The sequence below is a fragment of the Pseudonaja textilis genome, chromosome 9 (genome assembly GCF_049901715.1).
Source record: "Pseudonaja textilis isolate UNSWEBS1 chromosome 9, rPseTex1.2, whole genome shotgun sequence".
Classification (NCBI taxonomy): Eukaryota; Metazoa; Chordata; class Lepidosauria; order Squamata; family Elapidae; genus Pseudonaja; species Pseudonaja textilis.
Genome location: NC_141998.1, coordinates 13,823,077 through 13,844,504, shown reverse-complemented (window position 1 = coordinate 13,844,504; position 21,428 = coordinate 13,823,077). Strand labels below are relative to the sequence as shown.

Sequence of the window (21,428 nt, the reverse complement as noted above, 5' to 3'; positions counted from 1 at the left end):
GGAAAATTAACAACCAGAAGATTGGTAAAGCTACTGGATTGCTGGAAGTTATGTAGGACTCCTGGACAGCAAATCCCATAACTTGATTGTTATATCAAGAGGACTTTTCCCCCTAGATTTCTACCATCCATGCATCAGATCCAGACACAATGGACCATAATACTTGAGATAATATTGTGTAGGAGGCAATTCCATTCTTCTCACTTTAACAAGATTACAAACTCTTTGAAACAGATCAACAGGAAAAATAAATTTATATGATATAGGGCTATCACGAACAAAAGACACTCCATTCTTGTTTTAATATTATTTGCCACACAATGTTTATTCAGTTATAAAAATCGGTGGCCATCAATGATGGAGAATGATGGCAAAGAAAATAGGAGACCAATGAAATAGGTATACTGTAGAGAAGCAATGTTTGGCTGATTAATTCAATATCTTAAATAGAGAATGGCTTGTTTTTTAAATAGATATTTTGGGTCCAAATCTATATTGAGCTACTTAGGACCCCTGAATAAAAGATGAGATAGACATCTACTGTAATAATTGTATTGTAGATACTTGGCCTGAAAAAGTAGAGATTCTTAGTTCACATTCTTAGGCCAAAATACAATTATTTTTATTGTGAAATGTGATTGGAAGTGTTGTTTATTATAGGCATCAAATATGCACAAACAATAAGAGAATTTTCTCAACATCCTTCAGTGTTAGGGATATAGCCATTACAATAAGACACTAAGATAAACTGCATTTACATTATAAATCAACATTGGTCCTTTCAATCATTAGATTAAAAAGTACACATTTTCAGCTAAAAGTTTGCAATTAAAGTGCTCAAGTATTCTGCAAAAAATGAGTTTACAAAAAGATAGCAATTCATTTTTCTGTTAGCAATGCGGATGCAGTTATGAACACCCACATCCTAAATTTCACTATCCACAAAGACCTTTTTGCACAATAAAAATAAATACTGCGCAACACAACAACACAAAACTTAGCTAATATACTTCAACAAATTTGATATGTGTTCTGATGAACATCCAGTTAACAATTTCATTTAGAATAGAATGGAATAGAATAGAATAGAATAGAATAGAATAGAATACTTTATTGGCCAAGTGTGATTGGACATACAAGGAATTTGTCTTGGTGTAAATACTCTCAGTGTACATAAACATAAAATAAAAATAAAATAAAAGTAAATTTCAACAGAGACCAATGTGTTAAAGCACAACAAAACTTTCTGAACTATTCCAAAACAAGCAAACAGAAAGCAAACAGAGAAAATAGCTACCACATGGAATCCAATGAAAGAGAACATAATTGAGGAGCCTGACTGATGAAGCGCTTTGATCACACACATCTCTCTGACTTTAACACTGAAAGCGATTCTGACGGGAAAAGACAAGACCAAAAACACTGTTATAAAATCGGGCAAGTTGTAACTTTACCTACACTGTACATGCTCAGAGTCAACTATTCAGAGAGTCCTAAACTCCAGAAGAGTTAAATGCTCATTATTTGCATACCTCCTACTGTTAGCACTCTCAGCCGCTCCTTGAATACAGCAAGATCTGGGGAAGGAGGGAAAGGTCGGGTGCAGAAAGGAGAAGACAGAGAAACTGAGTCAAAGTTAGTTTCTTTTTAAATTCCAAAGAACTGAGAAAGTAGTTGCAAAAAGAGAAAGTAAGTTTTTAAAAACAGTATCTGCACATAGAGTAAAAAAAAAATCACCAAAGGGGGTTAGATGACTGTATGCCAAGGAGAAAATCTGAAGAATCTTTTAGAACCAGCCATACTGACCGCAAAGAGAATAAAATAAGTACAGCAGTTACACCTGACAGATAATGGCAGTTATGTTACCGTACATGTTTTGGACTTCATTGCTTATGCAAATAGAAAAAAATCCTAAACATTAAAGTTGTAAAATGTCCTTAGGACAAGTTTCTGGTCAAAAATCACAAGTGAACATGCATGACAGAATCTTGTACCCATTCTACATGAGACTGTTGTGATTTAAGATTTTTAAATCACTGCACTGGCAAGGAATAAGACAGCATAGGATTCACACACTTTATGCTCCTATAGAATTGAACTGAAAAGTAACAAAGATTAGGAAAAATTACAGATTTCCTTATACACCTGAACCTTAAGAACAATTCTAGTTTTCCTATTCTTATCTATAATTTATTTATATAAGTGAGAAACACAGTTCAGCTGAAAACAAGTTTATATCTTTGATTATAAATACATAGAATTATTACTCTTCTCTGTACAAGAGAGAATGCAATTCTGTCAGACAAGAACTTCAGCAATGTAGCCCGCAAATATAATACATTACTTTCTACTTGGATATTTTCATAATAACACAGAGGTAAAACTGTAGAATTCTTTTTTCCTCAAAATGTTTTGAATTCTGCAAATCAGCATGTAAAAAGTGCTGGACACAGGAATAGATGAAAAGATTCAACAGCTACTAGGGTTGTAACCTTCAATATCTGATATAGTGTATATAAGTTATTAGGATAGGCTTTTTATTTTGCTCTTGGTGTCTAACTGGTCTTGAGATTAGGGCAAAGATCATATTACATTTTTTAGAAAAGGATATGGTGATTCACAGAATTTGCTTTTTGTTCAATACATCTCTCATCCTGCCACTATGCTGGAGATAATGACACTTCTGTTCCAAATGATTCAGCTAATTATGTGGTTTTTGAATAAATGTATATGGAATCCTAGATATTCTGGATGACTGCAGTATTATGCGTTTTGCATTGCCTAACAGAACAAGCAAAAAGGCTTGAGGTCCTGAAACCCTTTTTAAATTGAAAATTATTGAGATTTTAAAAGATGGGGCAATTAAGGAGTTTTCTAAGAATAACTCTCCAAAGCAAATACCATGGGAATAGAATAATCTTTATAGAATGGTGAAAGGAGTTTAAATTATGATTCATCAAAATGATATGTCACATTTGGAATCTTAGTTGTTGTGAAACTTTGATCCCAAAGTCTTAAATCCCACATTTAGAAGCAGAGAATTTTAGAGCTCTCTGGATCTTCCTGCTTACTTGGCTATGAGATGTCTTTCTCACATTCTCCCAAGTGTCACTTCAACTCTCAATCCATTACATATGGTAAGAGAAGGGACAATTACATCGACCTTGTTTTAAGAGATTCTGATTTCTTCTGAAGTTACAGAACATTTTATCCTCACTTTGGCATTCTTCAGATATATTGGAATTTAATTCCTAGAATCCCACACAATCATTGCGCTGCTTGGGGAATTCTGGGAGTAGAAATCCATATATTTGGAGGGTGATCTGACTAGACAATGCTCTTTCGGATTAAAATGAAAATAAAGTGTGGAAAAGGGTCAAAGGTGAAACACTTAATATGAATTTGATTTTGTCTATTATTTTTAGATAATACAAATTTAGCTTCATTCTAAAACCGTTGACAAAGATACTAGTTACAAAGAAGTTGCACATCTCTTCAATAAACAATATTAGCTGTTTTGAGAGTTACAGAAACAAGAGTAATCCTCTTCGGAACCTTCCTGAAATGCAGTATATATCTATGAGCTACCTACCTACCAATTATGAATGGCATCCACCATTCATGCAGTTTTCCTGTTCTGAACATGCGCAGATGGATTCAAGCAAATAATTTACCTTAATTCATAAATACGTGGCAGTGGAATGTTGTAAAGGACAGAGAGAATGGCCTTGAAGGACAGGATGAAGAATTACTTTCAAGGCAACAATTATGTGAAAGGGGCTTGAGCCTGGTCAAGAAAACAACTAAGAGAAGCCCTTCCCTAGGACACATGGGGATAAAGAGAGAGAGGCGGAACTATATTCAGGTTTACAAGATCCTGTTATTATAGGTGTTACAACAAAAGCAGTACTGGTGTTGCTTTCTTTGTTTGGTCTGCCTTGTAGGCTGACAATAACTACTATGCATGGAGCCCATGCTAGTTATTTATATTTTATACAATGTATTTATATAATACACTGGTAAAATAAACAAAATACAATATTTACATTTCTTAAATCATCTCCTATATTGTTTAATTTTTATTCAGAAAAATATTATCATAATTTCTACATTCTAATAAAATATTCATGTGACAATTTCAATCATTCAATAGATTTGACAGAAGACAAAGATAATGCACAGATGAAACCACCTGAAATGTCCATTGCACACACATACACACACAATTCAGAAGCCACCATCATTCCAGTGCACTCCATTAACCTAAAATAGTTATGCCTGCCTAAGGTGAATCTTTAATCTTTGTGAAATGTGGAAGGAATTCTACAGTATATCTCCCCCACCCACCCTCAATACTGGGTCTCTGTTAAGGCCTAGTACAACCTTCTGAGTTTTGGAGTCCTGCTTAATATGCAGGGGGAAATAACTTCAGAGTGGAGATTTAGTAAAGCGAACTGCACTCAGTGTGTTCTTAGATATTCACCAAAGTTATATTGCTGTTTTATTTAATTGTATTAATTTAAAATATTTGTATAGTAGCTCATCTTTCAACCACCTCTGGTTTTCTCAGATTCTTTCCATTTCACTGATACACACATACATCATCTAATCAGTACACACTGCCAATTCTGAATGAGTCACATCATTTATTTTCCATGCACAAATACTCTAATCAAAGTTTAGTCTTGAAAAGGGTTAGTTGTCATTATTGTTACTCTATTCTAAGTTAGAAGCATGCTACTTAGAAGCATTTGCAGAGCCAGATTGATTAACCTGTGGAAAGCACCAGTGATCAGTAGAGCTCAGCCACCACAACTTGCCCTATACTGAAGGAAAAAATAGTGGCCAAAATTAACAAACAGTGAGCTCTACCGGAAAACCAAATTCCAAGTATTGCTCAACAAGTGCACCCTCACCTGAAAATCATGCATGCACCTCTCCAACGAAGGATCTGTTTCATTTCAGTCTTTTGATTAGATGTGGGAATGCATTCCAAAGCTTCCTTATCATGATCACTGATGGAGTCATTAGTCAAAGTTGAAACTGTGTCTATGTGTTTTCTTAGCTGTGCAGCTTGCCCTAAATCATGCATTGACCTGAAGTGAGTGAGGAAGACATCAGAAAAATTTGTCTTTTTCCCCACTCCTTCCTATAATACCCAACAGTACTGAGCTCCAAGAAGTCACCAGAGCTCTGAACAAGAGCTCTGCTGTCCTTTAGAATATTTTCAGTTTAAGGGATGCTTATGTGTCCATCACTCTAATGTACTCATTTTCTTGGAGTGGCAGTTTTCACAGTTGCTAGTCACACCTTATAGCTGGACTCCAAATCACAAGGACTGTAAGGACAAGACTGCAAGCTGTCTCGAACCGGGGATGCTATTATTTGAGGCTACAGTGACAAGTGACTAGGGACAGATCAACGCTGCCACCATTCCTTTTTTTTAAAAGTGATCATTAGAAAGGAAACTTAAGATCTTTCCCTTCAAATTTAGTGAAGCAATCTATCTAGAAGCTGTGAAAGTGAGAGAGGAGCCCAAGCAATGCGGCACTAGCTGCTTTTTGGAGCCCTCACCCAGTTTGTCTGCGGAACTGATAATATCAGCTGGAACGGAAGAGTCCAGATCAGCATCCAAGATGCCCAATGGGTCGAGCTGGGCTACATGATGCCCTCGAATCTATGAAATGGGCCAGAAATGAAAAGGATAGTGGAAACCAAAAGGGAAATGGAGGGGAAGAGGGATGGAAAGGAAAGGGGTATAAAAGTTAAATGTTGTATTCAATTTAACTTGCAGAATAATTCTCACCAATGTTTGGCGAATCAGTTACTGTCGAATCATCAAAATTTACACAACTAATGCCGAGAGGATCAAGCTTGGCAATGTGGTGACCCCTGACCTAGAAACAATAACAAAATTAGTCATGAAATTTGGTAACAATCATTCTTCCCATTGCAGGAATATTGAATTTATCCAAATCCACACTGTTGTATTTCAACAGTTATGAATTTATGAAAAATTGGCTGACGTTTATATACAAAAGTATTTTTCCTTGAAGTATGAAAGTTTGATGTATTTAGTTTGATTTACATTCTTGTGACCTAGTACTTTAAAATTTCCATTTGTTTAATTAAATCGAAAAAAAACAAAAAACAAAAATAACATATAAAAGGATACGTAACTATGCACATACCTATACAATTTTACACAAAAGTTTCATGAAATAATAACTGTATTTCATTAGAATAATTGACATAGAGTTTATTGCTACATGCAACACATTTGTAAGTTGCAGATAGCATCATGTTTTCAGACCACTGAGTAATTGGGGACATAAAATTATCTTTCCAGTGTTGAAGCCCAATTCTCTTAGCAATAGGAAAGACTTGGAAAATCAATTTTCTTGTCCAGTAGCTAATTTCTATATATAGATACATAGGCCAAACAGATGTGTACATCTGAATACAGACATACACATACACAAAGAGAAAGAGAGATAGATTTCTTCATAGAATATAACTATTTTAAGAAACACAAGAGAAAATGTGTTTGAGAAACATTCTCATTGTATTGCCTGCAATACAATAATTTCCATTTTAATACAAATGCAATTAAGTCCAATAAATCCAAAATATTCTTTATTGAATAAGCCTTAGTCTAAGATCTGTTTTATGGGTCATTATAACAATACTCACTTGGAAAACAGAAACAAAAACACAATTTCTGTAGCCAATGTTTACAAGTTTATTCTGAGAAAGACATACAGAGCATGTAATTTACATTAGCCCAATTTAATTCTAATTCCCCTGTTTACTGGGTTGTATTGATTCTAATGCTTGGAAAACAACATAGATGAAGCCACAGGTGACTGGATGTTTATACTGTCTACGTTTCTGATGGAAATTTGAAGAATATGTATTGATAAAATCTAGGGTGATGTATTGTAATTTCTTCATTTGTGTACACACTTCTCAGTCTAGCAAGGCTAAAACATATCTTATTAAGACATAATGATTTCTCTGGAACTGATTCTGTTAAGGCATTCCCCCCCCCCCCCATTTCCCTATATTAATGTACAATATTTTGACTAGAAATCTTCTGTATTGGCTAAACTTCAAGAAAATCCTGTCACCTCTCTCTTTGTAATAACAAAAGGTGTCATGTAACAGTTCTCATAAAAAAACAACTTGGGGTATGAGATTTGAATGGCAAGACCAGTATGCAGATTCAAAAACCAAAGTTATGTCTAGAAATATGACTTAGTGTGGTATGTATGTACTTATCTTACTCTATCTACAATGAACAATTTTAACTACAGTAAAATTATTATTTTTCTTCTAAGAATGATGTTCTTATTATTCATATATTTTTATAGAATTTCATTAAAGGTGTTTCTTTTAAGCTGTGCTATCTCAAAGCAAAATTTAATTTTGTTAAGGAAAAATTGTTTCTAAAAATGCTTATGGAACTGGGATCCATATACTTGATTCTTGACAGCAATGAAATGTCCCATCTATGATTAAGATACTATACCAGATGGTCTCAAGGGCAGAAAATGTACCCAGTCAGATTATCACCACTCTATTAAGTATTTTTTTGCTCCTGCCCATCATAACAAGTCATTAGATTAATTACACATATTAAATACTGTATGAAGGTACTGCATAAAACTGCATATTGAAAAAGCTGCTTTTTCTGACTTATTTTTTTCTGAAGCATTGTAAATGATAAGTCTAAAAAGTTGAGGTTGGTTCTTCTACTCAATGAATCTTTTAATGAAGAGAATTACTATATAAAATAAAACACATGTGTGAAGAAAGCAATTTACCACAGCAGCTATTTGATTTTAAAATGTGAACAATATAACAACAGAAATCATATTCTTAAGCAGGCAATTTCCTGAAATATGAAGCTATGTTAAAAATTTTCAGATAGTGCTTTACGATCCATCTCAAGAATATAGATTGGGAAAAATGAAGTAACAAAAGCCACTGTTTTAATCAAGGGAGAAAAAAGGCTTTGAATACAATAATATACAATTTATATAACTGTTCAAATCTTGGAATCCTGTTCAATTTTTAAAAATATTGTAGGAATCTTCTAGAAACTTAGGAATTTTATTTGCATAACCATACTAAAAATATCTGTAATGAAGTAAGAAATGTATTTTTTGTCAATAAGACTAAGAATTAGTCTAATGATCATATTTGACTCAGACTTCCATCCTTCCAAGAACCCAGATTGTTGGGGGCAATATGCTGATTCTGTAAACCACTTAGAGCTGTAAAGAACTGTGAAGCAATATAGAAGTCTAAGTGCTACTGCTAATGCTACTTTTTAAAAAGCCACTAGAATATGAACTAACAATAGATCCTGCTATACTGCATTTCTATAAAGATGCAAAAGCCCTCATTATTCTCTATTTTACAAAATACTTAAGCAATTCAGATTATTCTATGTACAGATGCTGTTATCAGGTCAGTGTGATTCAATTTCTATGAGTGTGCAAATTTTGCTCTGTTTGTAAAACAAGACATACAACCAAGCATCAGTTATCTTGCTATAAGCTCTAATGTTTTGGTTTGTTTCATCTGTTATTCCTCTGATTCAGTGATTGGAATAAAAAGTAAAGCAAGTTGACCAAAAATGCTCCATTCTATTTAAGCACCAAGTCTTATAGCTGAAACAATAATTACTTACCATATACAAATTAAAAATATAAACCATTAAAAAAACCACACACCCTTACCTGATATGCCCTGATAAGTGACTGAACTGCAAGATGATCTTCCACCAGCTTATCTACATTTGGCTGTGCTTGAACCAGAGATTGTGCATGGGCCAGGGTTGACAGGCTGGTATTTAACGGAGGGGGGCTTTGGTAAGCAGTACCTGGAGCAGCTCCAGCATTGGCATTGCGAAAGAATATGTCCCATGACTAAAGCAAATAAAAATAAAAGTCCATTTTATAGGGAATTACTTCTCCAAACAAATCTATTTTAACAAAGTCAAATTTCTATAACTTCTATAGAATACATACATTACTAGACACATTATTAGAAATACCCAAAATGTAGTTAGGATACTAATTCATGAATTCATTTCATATGATAAGATTTGTAGAATATATCAGTGATAGTCCTTGACTTACAACTATTCCTTTAGTGATTGGTTGACATTACAACAGTATTGAAAAAAATGACTTATAACTGATCCTCCCACTCACAACTACTGCAACATCCCCAGTCATATGAGCAAAATTTGGGCCCTTGGCAATTGGCGTGTTGGTTACAGTATCTTGCTGTCATATGATTGCCATTTGTGGCCATCCCACCCAGATTCCAACAAGTCAATGGGGGAATCCAGATTCACTTAACTACTGCAATTATTCCATTAACAATCATGAAAAAAGGTCATAAAATCAGGTCCAAGTTTCTTAACAACCGCCTTGCCACAGAAATTCTGGTCCTAATAGTGGTTGTTAAGTCCAGGACTACCTGTAGAAAAAAAAAAAAGATACCTGGAAAATAAAAATAAACAGATTGAAACAGACAAAGATCAAAATCAGAAGAGTTACATCACATTTTCTGTTTAGTCCAATTTGAAGGGCAGGAGTTTACAACAATTCACCAAAACAGTTCAACGCATCTCTAGCATTGTTGCACTGATCAAAATGTAAAATAACAATTGGTCCTTTCAGTAAAAGTTAAATGAAAAAGCAATGCTTAGCATTATGTTCTTGGAAATCAACAAATAACCAAACACAAAGCAGTTACTAAACGTTGCTAATTATGTACATATAAGACATATATTTTTCATTCTATGATATATGACTTTGCCCTGTTTAGTCATGGTTAAGAAACAATGGTAACAACTTATAGACAGATTATTTTAATAATCTCACTTCTTTATATTAAGAAATATAGTTTATTCATAGATTCTCAAATGGAATTTAGGTAATCAAAAAGTTTATTTTGCTTCTCAAATTTAAATATTGCCAAGTTCTATTAAACTTTTACCTTTGGCTATTACAAGGACATATCCATGTAAAATGGGAAATAAATAAATACAGGAATCTGATAATCATACACACTATTGTACTGAAAGTGCTTTTTTCAAGAGGCAAATGGACTTTCTGGTTTTTCTTTGAAAACATTTCGCTTCTCATCCAAGAAGCTACTTTAGCTCTGAGCTGAAAAAAAGCACCTTTGAAAAAAAACACCTTCGGGACAACCATGACCTGGATGATTGAGAACCTCCATAGACATATACACTATTTTTAAAAAAGGTTCCTTGGATGTCAAAAGAGAAAAAAGTATCTCATGAACTCCTGCTAATTTCATAGTGCAGTAGTATCAGTCCTACTGACACTATTTTCAGCTTCATTTTTAATGTAAACTGTGTATCACCCAACAAGACAAAATCAGAATATAACATGGATATTGAGGAAAAAACAGACTCCGGCTATGACTGTGCAAAATAATGCTTCAGATTTGATTCACAAATAATACAAAGGTGGCAACAATCTGCAATTTTTAAAGGAATGCTTCCCAAACCTTTCCTTCATTACCAAAAACATTTTCAGGATTCAGCAAAGTTTCATTGTATGGCCTTTATGAAGGAAAGAGTGGAAAGCTCTATTTCATGCATGTAGATGCTTCAAAATGCATCAGGATAAGTACATCAGGATCTCCTTAGCTACCACACCACAGGATATAAATTGTGAACTGTTAACAAAAAGAACTCTGAATAGTCCTTTTTTTCAAATAACATTTTGTGCTGACTGTTTGCCCTAGTTTGGATCGTCTACTCTGCTAAACCACTGTCAGTTTGTCTGTTTTTACTCCCCCAGAACCCACCTCTATCCAATTTTGTGTAATTTACCAAGGTTTGGGAAGCATTGGTTAAAGCAACTACAATTTTTATTGGAATCAAACTTCTCTTCCAAATGATTTCCAAAGGGCTGCATAGCTTTGGACGCAGTTGATGTATTTCTTGACGATTTGTTTGGTATAGTGGTTAAGGTTCCAGGCTCACTTGAGACTTTCAAAAAGAGATTGGATTGCCATTTGTCAGAAATGGTGTAGGGTCTCCCGCTTGTGCGGGCGGGTTGGACTAAATGACCTACAAGGTCCCTTCCAACTCTGATTGTCTGTATCTGTTATATAGAAACCAGGAGACTGTGAGTTCTAGTCCTGCCTTAGGCAAGAAGGTTAATAGGTGATTTTGGACCAGTCAAGCTCTCAGCCCAATTCACCTCCCAGCATTATTGTTGTGGGAATAGGAAAAAGGAGTAATATTAGATATGTTTGCCAATTTTATTAAAATTATAAAGTGAGATTAAAAAAACCCTAATAAATAATTAGTCCATGCTTTGTCATGACATAAAATAATTCTCTTTTCAAAACCTCAGACAAAACAGGTCTCAGTACTACTTTTTTTAATATAAGGTTGTATCTTATTGCTTTGCCAGATTCAAAGCAGTCAAGGGTTAAATGAACTCACAAGTCTTGATGTAAAACTTTGACCTCTATTGTAATAAATTACTCAATTGGCCATCATAAAATGTGACAACATATGATAAGAAACATTGGTTAGGACAAAAAATACTATTTCTTCATAGCCTCTCCAATATGGTCTCTATTTCATCACTACTTTATTAACAATTTAATTTAAAAGAAAAGCTTTAGGAAACAGATAAAATGAAGCAATATGAAAGCTTATAATTATTCTTACAATACTAAGACTAGTGGGTATAAACAGGGGAAAGGAGAGAAACGCACAAAATGCTTAATTATATTATTTTTTAATATATTATTAATATTCAGCTACTATAAACCATGTTTACACTGCAACATGTAAATGCTTCAACTGTTGGTACCTAAAATGATGCAAGATATGACATAATGAAATCCATAATGTTCAGCATCACAGATTAAAGAAAACCAAAATCTTTTTTGAGCCTTGAATACCTGATGTTGCTATTAAGTATTCAAAATATGAGGGAAAATTAACATGAGATATTTAGGAGGAAAAAATGTCTAAGTTGCAAGCACAGATACAGGTTTTTTTCTATAAAGGAACATACTAAATTCTTTATTTCTCTTCAATAGTTCAAACAGTTCTAACTTGTTAAATGAGGTGATTGTAGGAATACTGTTGATTCTAAATGCTACACTTGTGCATATTAATAGAGGAAATGAAAACAACACAAAACCTACAATATAATGTATAATTCATAGTTTAGACAATTATTACATGATCACTATTCCAAAGTACATCTCAAGCCATTCAAACTATACTAGATTTTTACTGTTAATCTTGTGACTGCTTTAGTCCAACACAAAAAAATATATTTTGCATTTGTTCAACAGCACCATCCCACTTTCCTCTCATTCTGTGGAGGATAGCAGCATAGTGCAACTATTAATAGAAACCGAACAGAGAATAATAAACTGTTTCTATAGACATTTCCTGGCCATTTGAAACAAATTAAACCTACAAAAAACCCACAATTGCAGCTGAATTATAAAACTCTTTCGGACTACTAAGTCATTTCCCTGGTAAGCTATAATATTCCTCCTATAATATTCAATGATGATAACTCTAGAAATCTGTAGAACACCAATTATAAAGCAATTTCAGGAATTAGCATTGGGTCACATTTTGCTGTTGACAGGCTTAGCAAAGGAGTGATTAGTTAAACCAGTGGTCAAGTGATATGATTCCTCCCCATGTAGATGTTACATCTTTTTTTTACTTTAGGTAAGGGTGCAATTACATAGTTCAATTCAAAGATTGAGAGGATAGTAGGAAAGTTCCCTTTCAATGATAAAGTAGGTCTTATTTCCTCAACACCATCCTCCCCTTGATCTCTGCAAACAACTGTTCTGAGATTAGAGTATCTGGCCTCTCCCTCAAAAACAGACATGCGGTGGGCTAGGTCAAGGCTAAAAAAACTATTAAGTGGATCTTCAGCAAATTTTTTGCTAAGAACCTAAATATTCATTTAAACAATCAGAGCAACTCTCTAACAGCTTCCCTCTGTCCTTAAGGGGGGAAAACAGCATTAGTAATCCTGCTGTTTTATAGCAAACAGTACTCTTAAGATTTGAAATTCCTCAGCCATTCTAGTTTTCATTTTACCCATTTTTAAGGACAGGAAACAAAGTATTTGCAAATGTTACAAAGAAAACATGGCTTTTGAGTTAGGTGACACAGAATGGGGGATAGCCTGTATTAAATCCCTTAGATGGTAATGAAAATTGGCCCAACTATCTTGAGATTAGGGAGAATTTCTGTAAGTGAAAACACAGAGCAGAATATAAACTGGCATTTCATTTGAGTTGGAGAGCTTGTTAGATTTTGAAGAGCAGTATCACATGGCCTGAATGATGTAAGCAGAATCTTATGTAAAAGAGAGCAGGGGAAGCTACATGTAACTATCTGCCTACCCAAGTCTGAAATATTACAACCACTGCCCTTTGATTCTATCAATTGCAGCAGCTGATTGGGATTCTGCAATGGGTTAAAGGTCTTTCCTAGGAATAAATTTCCATCTCCTTACCTAGAGATCATTAAGTTGAGTAGGGAAGAATAGAAGGAAGGAAGGTGATTTTAATGAATGTATGCAGGATCTATTGCCTAAACAAAAGTTGAAGAATTTTTAAAGTTCAGAACCAGGTAACATTTGGAAGCAGTTTAGGCAGACAGGTCCTTAATTTGCTGAACTACAAGGATGAGATGGAATAGAATAATCAGACTTGCAAGATTTTTTTATTATGGCCAATCTCAATAAAAATAGCTTTAGTCTGGCTGTGGTATTGAATAGTGGTCTGGTCTACCTAGTGGGGCTGACAGAAAGAGACAATATTTTTCACTAATAATTTTAGAGACTGTAATAGGGAAATGTAAAGATGGAAAAGATCTAAAAAAAGAAAAATCCAGATAGGAACGATAATTACAGGAATGTATAAAGGGGATACTATACTGAACAAAATGATTATCCAAATATAATACTGAACAAGGAATACATTATATACAGCATAGAAAGTAAGTAGATGGAAATGTTTTCAAAAGAGTAACAGGAGGATGGGAAGGGGTAAAATATAAAAAAATATTTTATTGTAAAAGAGATATTGGAGGAAAGATTCAATGGAAATTATGGAGTAAATTTAATTACTGGAAAAAAGTGAGAGGGAACATTTAGAAAGGAGTTAGAGAATAATATTTTTTTAAAGTATCCCAGCATTCCTCGCTATTGGTCATGCTGCTTGAGGCATACTGAATCAATCATACTCAGTCATGTCTTCTTGCAATAAGTTTCCCAATTCTGATTTAAAGCATCCACATATGGGGGGAAGGGAAGTTGGTCTGATCTTTGATGAGAACCCTAGTTAGTTGAGTGGATAGCATTGCACAGTGGCACTTTTTATCCTGGTTTGATTTTATGATTTTAAGTAATCTAGAAACTATAATTTAGATAGCATAGAAATGTGTATATCAGAGTTTATTTACAAGCCACCCTATTTTTAAAGAATTTTTCACTGTACAGAAAATAAGAGTCCAAAAGAGAATATTTGGACCTGCACTTTTATATTTAAATATGAAACTCCAAAAAATAGAGAGAGAAACCAAGTTGTACTTTCAGACTATTTCCCTACCAAATAGAGATCTTAATTTCTACAGCACTTTATCGGTGTATGTTTTGTCATAAATGGTATATGTTCTGAAAAAAAGCAATACAAATTATGATGCCCAGTAAGTAGCAATATTGCTTTACAGTGCTTCATTTTTCAGTGGCAGTAGACCAATATCATCAATGCAATCAGTCAACTAAATTTGTGTTGTTCTGCAGTTCTCCTAAATTGTCTATGGTACTTAAGTGCTTCATTGTCTATGGTATTTAAGTTAGTATAGTGCTTATCCATGAACTATCCCTAAAATGAATTCTATCTCTATCTCCCTTTTGCCCTGTCATTACCTTGGAAACTACATGTTGAATTAGCCAGTTTTACAATAGGTCAGTAGACCTTATTACTATGCCATAAATCTGACCTTCAAACAAGTTACCAGGTTTTTATTTAATCTTATCTCATGAGGCAGGGACTACTTTCTCTAAGAAAAGTTTAAAAAATCTATTGGTGTTGCAACTACCTTAAGCTGTGAACAGAAACTCAAAGTTCAAATATGTAATGATCACCAATTAAATCTAATTGAGCATTATGGACTTCATATCCTGTTCCAGCCCAATTCTTTCTCATGGCTACATTTAGCTGTCCAATTCAAAGGATTTCTTTCTCAAAGCAGTAACCAGTATTAATGAGTCCTCTATTATATAGTTTTCAATATAGTATATACTTTTCAAACAGAGCAATGGAAAAATAGGACCAGCTATACATCTCATAATATAATTTTATCTTCTGGTATGTTGCGACATCTAGAAATAATGTTAGCACAAACTACAGCTAAATAATCTCAGCCCTTGAAAACTACCTTGCACGTTCTTGAATTTGATTTCAATTTGAAATAATAAAATAGCCATTATACAACAGTACAGTTTATAAACATATAAACAGTACAAGTGCTTTTCTCCAATCCATGATCCATCTCTATTACTTTAGAAGCAAAAATCCACAGATGTTTTGTGATTCCTCATAATAATCAAGGGAAATCAATATTTTTTGTGTTCTTGGCAAAATCAGAAGAATAATTCTTCAGAGGAAGATGATCACAAATTTCATAAATTTGTTCCAATGTTGCCTTTCTCATCAGTGTTGTGCTGTGTTGACCACATTTCTGTAGAATTGGAATGAATTGAAAGGTTCCAGCATCATCTTCAAGATGGAACTTCTACTATGACCAGCTATACTTACCTGAAAATGTTTAGCTTTAAACCATGAGTACCAAAGTGCAGAAGAAAAAGCTTTATTCTAGGGAGGCTACTCCTTACCTTATGTACACTTTTTGGATTTTCCAACCAAGCATAGTACATTTCCTCCACATAGTTTGAACTAGTTCCACTCAAAAATGGCTCAGCAGCAACAGGTGCACTGTAACACCTGATCTGTTGAAACGTCCTTAGTGCTGCTGCTGCTGGTTTGTTTTGAGAAACTGTCTTAACAGTCTGTGAGGTAGTCAATGGCCTTAGTTTACTAGCACAAGTCCTTAAGTGAAACATTTTTTGTCCTGCAGCAACAGACAGGTTCCTGTTGGGAGAAAAATAAAAAGAGTCAGCAATTAAACAAAAGTACATAGACTATTAAATTAATCAAGCAGTCAACACAGACTATGGCGATTTATATTTAGAGTCTTTCACTACTCATATGGAGAATAAAAGAGATATGGTGGATCTGATTAAGAATCCCTCTAGTTCATGCTGTTTCCCTTACAGATTTAGAAACCAAAGAACTAAAAAATATGTGGTAGTGAATTATATAGCTTGTACTGTCTACTCTTAATGGCACAATTACCTTCCATCTATCTTATAATTTAGCTGATGATGCAAGCTCTTATCCCAAAAGCTTCCACTTGCAGAACATGAACAATATTTTCCAGATAGCAGTCACTATCTACATTTATTCATACTTGTCCAAGTTTTCCCCATGAACTCTCTATGAAACCATTCACTATTTCAATGCTGTCATATGCTAAATAAATGTTTCAATGCTAACTTTTCCTTCATACGTAGATTTTGCACATCAACAAAGTCATGAGAATGTGACAATTTGAACACCTGAATTTTCTCTAGTACAATACTTTAAAAAGCAGTTGCTTACAATTAGGTTTAAAATGAATTTCCTTAAAAATGCCTTTGTACTAGTCTCTAAATAAATTGATCCTAAGAGATGGCTGTCACACAATACAAGGCAGCTTGAAGAATTCCAACATGAAATTATGTCCAAAGGAATAGTGTTGATAGTTCTTCATCTAAAGCAGTAAGTCTTAAGACTCCATAATGATAACTCAGTTTATTATTGTCTATATTTTAATGGCTCAAAGTCAATTTCATTAGAGGAAATATCAGTTATTATATATTATTCATTCAGCCTTGTACTGATTATGCTAGGAAGGAGGGTCAGTAATTACAACATCCTGATTTCAGTAATGTGGATTTAATCAAAAAATGATGCTTCAGTGCATCTAGGTCTATGAACATAGTACCTGTTTAAAAATATTTAAAACACTTGAATAGTTTTGAAGTTCTACATTATGCTGGAAAAAGTTGCAACTATTTTAAAGAGCTACAGATAGGTATTATATTTGTGCTCCTGCATTCTCCAAAGAACTCATTTTGAAAATGAATTCAAAACTCTGGTCACTACTAATAAACATACAACTACCAAAAAAGTACTTGTTTCTTGTTACTATACAGTATTTATTAGACTTAAAATGGTTCATAGTTTATGAAAGATTTTAACGACTTTTAAAAGTTTAAAATGAAGTTCATTATAAAAATATTTTTATTATTTGAACTATCATTATCGTTGCTTTAGCTAAATCAATTTTAAAATCTATTTCTTAATCATCTATTTAATTGTTAAGTATCTCATGAATATTAAACTAATTAGGTCTGCTATTTAAATTATTAAACTATAGAATACTGCAATGCTTTAGCTTCCCTTGAGATAATGGTTTTACATATATTTTAAATATTTAACTTCCTTAAATTCCATTGATAATTACAGCTATATCCAAACAATACAAGTTGCTTTCCAATTATCTTACTTAATAGGTAAGCTACTGTTCTGGGCTCATGATTATCAAGTTTTAGATCATATGCCTATTTTTAATAATTATATGGAATTCTAATTTTACTGGTTTTGCAACCAAAAGCAAGCATGATTGTTCTGGAAATTAGAAAATGGAACCTTTATTTAAAGCACTATTTCAAAAAGAAAAAAAGAGGGTTTCTTGGCAAATTAAATTGTCAAATTAATTTACCCTGCCATAACCCATTAATGAGACAATTTTGTTGACTAATTTATCTGAATGGATGCAATTCATACAAAACATGATTGCTATTTTTGCATATCTGCTCTATCCTTGCTCTATAATTTGTCTGAAGAAAATGAATCTTTCTAATTCCATGGAGGAAATACAAACACAGTATAGGTAATAAGATACCGATTGGGATGGAGGTCTTCAATAAACAATAATATACTCTTGAAGATCTTGATGTTACTCTTACACATGTGACAGAAAGCTGGGTGCAAGGAATCAACTTTCATTCACCAACTCAGCTGACCCTTTACAAAGAAAGGGAATATTCTGCTGACTTCCATCCCATTCAGAATTTTTGTGGTTGAGTGGGAATCACAGTCCTTTCTGTTGAATACTATATACTACAGAGAATCCTAAGATAAGACAATTTATACAGTAGTATGTTATTTTAGTATTAAAATATATGTTTGGAAGATACAAGCAATACTTCCTTAAGCCTCTTGTATCAAAGATATCTACTTAGTTATAATACACAAACATCAATATTCATTTTGCCCTGGTTTAAATGTCATGAATAAAGTTAAAGAGATAGCATACTGTACTGCCTCTGTGATATTCAATATCTCATTATATTCAACTGATAAAGTGAACAGGATACATCCCCGAATAAGCTGAATTATTTTACTAATAAAATGATCTGGCTCAATGGTAGACAATCTTGTATTTGCTAGGTATACACAAAAGGGAGAATGGTAAGACTTGGAAAAACTACCTCGGCACAAAGCATACAGTACAATTTACATAGGTCTATTTTTTAAAAAACTACACAAGAAATATGCAGTTGTCAGTCATATGGTTTGGTGGTTCCAGAACCAACTTCTCATAAAAAGGCACTGCAAGCTTCATCACTGTTGTAAAGAGATCACCTAACAACACAAGGACAAGAGAAGTAGCAACATTTTAAAGTAGCTCTGGATATAAAACAAGAAATACAATTTACAAGACTTCATCCAGCCTGATAAGAATCTATGCTGGTTTAATAACTAGGATAACGCAGGAACAACAGACACTTACAATTTATCGTACACAGACCTATGTTTTAAGTGAGAGAAAATCTCATTAGTTGAGATTTCCTTCCTTGTAACTACGTAAGGAAGGGCATCTCAACTGAACACAGTCACCTTGGAGAAGAGTACCGTATATGGTGGTAGCTTTGTTTTTCCATGAGGTATAGTAACCACACTGGCTATTTCTGTCATTTCTCCTTGTAACTGAATCAAATGTCCAGTGATTACCTTTTTATCTTCCTCCTGCAACACGTACCAAATAGTAAGTGCCTAAGTTCCTGAAAACATTAATAGTATATGTTCTATTAGCTCAGCAAGCAAAATAATACTTTTATTGTCTTTAACTCATTTCTTATGTTAGAGGGCCCCTTACAACACTTTGACTGAGTTCATGAAACACTGTAAAACTAAGTTTATGAAACACAATTGCTATTTTCATATAACATAATATTACAAGCCATATTATAATTTTAATGCGATGGCCTGATTCACACAACAGGCAAAGACAATGGATAAATTCCCACAAGTGGCTGAAGTACAGGTTCTGCCAACTTAATTTTAGTTGAGCACAATGTGTTATGCACAAATGATAAATTCTATATGGTACAGTGGTGAAGTTCCAACACAAACAGAGGAGAGTCAATTTACAGTCATATTGTAGAATGCCTTCAAGTCAATGTTGGCACTTGGTGACTTCCTGCAGTTTTCTTGGCAAAGATTTTCAGAAGAGGCTTACTATTACCTCCTTCCTAGAGCTGAAAGAAAGTGGCTGGCCCAAAGTCACACACAATTTCCCATTCTGGTGCTTTTACCCTTACACCAATGTGATTCTCTTATATCCATCAGTAATCATCAGTAGTAATATTTGGCTAGGCTCTAATTAACTTATTTTGTTTAAAGAATTCACTGATTCTTGATAACCTGGTCAACATGCTGCTCTTCACATTTAAAAGTTTGAGACACAAACATGTATGGTGGTATATCCTCTCCTAATTGTTTGCCTAAATTAAAACTTTGGCTGGTATCTTTTTTAAAAAAAAAGCTCTTCAAAATTGAAATTAATTAAAGAGAAAAGAGCCTCACCCTGTATATGTTGCTATTCATTGTAGAATATTTTTCATAGGAAGTTATATGTGGTGCCAATTTTACTGGTCTTTGGGTGCCAAGCAAAACTTTTAAAACTATTTATAGTATTTCATTGTTACTGTCCCTCAAAAAGTCTTCATTTTATATGTTTCTCCACTTGTCTGACCAATATGTACATTAAAAATAAGGAGGAAGGGTGAGACAGTGTCCTTAAGAGGACAAATATTTTATTTTACAATATTTCAGACCTATCTCTCAATCCATTAGGCTTTGAAGTGTGGGTTTGATTTACACTTTGATTCACCTAGCCACAATTTATTGAGTAAATCACAGTTTGCTGGATCACCACAACATCCTAAACCAAAGACCAGGCCTGTCAATCCAGTTCACATCAAGGACTAATCACAAACATAGATGGCTCCTATGGTTTGCGCTTAAAAATACATAGGAATATCTAGATTTATACTGCATATATTCGGATCTCTGCAGCAAAGTGTTAAACAAGACCTTCATGTAGCTCAGCACTTCTCAAACCTGGCAACTCTAAGAAGTGTGGGCTTTCAACTTCCAGCTGGGGAATTCTGGGAATTGAAATCTACTCTTTAAAAGTTGCTAAGTTTGAGAAACGCCACTCATGGTGTCTGCTACACATTTTGCAGTCCACAGAGGAATAACTAAGTGTGTATAGTAAAGCTTTTCTCTATCTATCAAAAATCACTGTCAGTATTGCTGTTTCATCAAAGTGGGACTTCAAAGAGGTCTAATTACTGGCTTGGCCGCTTCCTTCATTGTGACTTTCATTCATAGGAAAGGAGAAGAAGGATGGGGTGGGGGCGCTAAGCGAGTCCGCCGCCCGGAAACTGGCCCACCTGAGGCCCCGGAGAAAGAAGGCCGGCCCGGTGCTGGCAAAGACGGAAGAAGCCGACTCAGCCAGCCAGCCGGCATTACACCCAAATAAGAGGCTAGGGAGGGAGGAGGGTGGTGGGAAGGTGGGTGAGTGAGAGAGAGAGGGGGGAGAAGCAACGCATGCGCGGGAAACTGAGAAGGCGCGCGGGGTCTGCTGTCCCTCGCCCGCCCATCCGCTGTTCCATCCCGAGCGACGTCGCCTCAAGGACACGCCGGCCTGTAGGACCGCCCTGGCCTCCGGGAAGGGCGGTGTCGGCCGTCCCCGCCCCGATAGTTCCTCTGTGCCGGTAGCTTTCGGGGGACCCGCTTAGCGCCTCAGCCCCCAGCATCCCCCCCCCTCACGGCCCGTTACCTGCCAACGCCTCTTCGGTGTTCTATGCCGCCCCCCACACGCTCGCTTGACAGCGCCAACAGCAGACCCCGCCTCT

At 34.7% G+C, this 21,428-nt stretch overlaps 1 protein-coding gene across 5 annotated transcripts in view; it reads right to left on the bottom strand.

The window, feature by feature from the left end:
• OGDH (oxoglutarate dehydrogenase) overlaps nt 1–21,428 on the bottom strand; it is a 47,150-nt gene extending 25,722 nt beyond the window's left edge. Inside the window, exons 1-5 of one of the 5 annotated variants that reach the window (XM_087938924.1) lie at nt 21,353–21,428; nt 15,951–16,206; nt 8,748–8,936; nt 5,807–5,897; nt 1,533–1,577 (exon numbers count right to left, since the gene is read on the bottom strand). In XM_087938924.1, coding sequence (XP_087795050.1) covers nt 1,533–1,577; nt 5,807–5,897; nt 8,748–8,936; nt 15,951–16,178 — 553 coding nt within the window. In that variant the 5' untranslated portion in view covers nt 16,179–16,206; nt 21,353–21,428. Of the gene's footprint in view, nt 1–1,532; nt 1,578–5,574; nt 5,678–5,806; nt 5,898–8,747; nt 8,937–15,950; nt 16,207–19,236; nt 19,282–21,352 lie in introns of those variants that run through there. The other 4 variants (XM_026718050.2, XM_087938927.1, XM_087938925.1 and 1 more) reach the window with 4 other exon arrangements.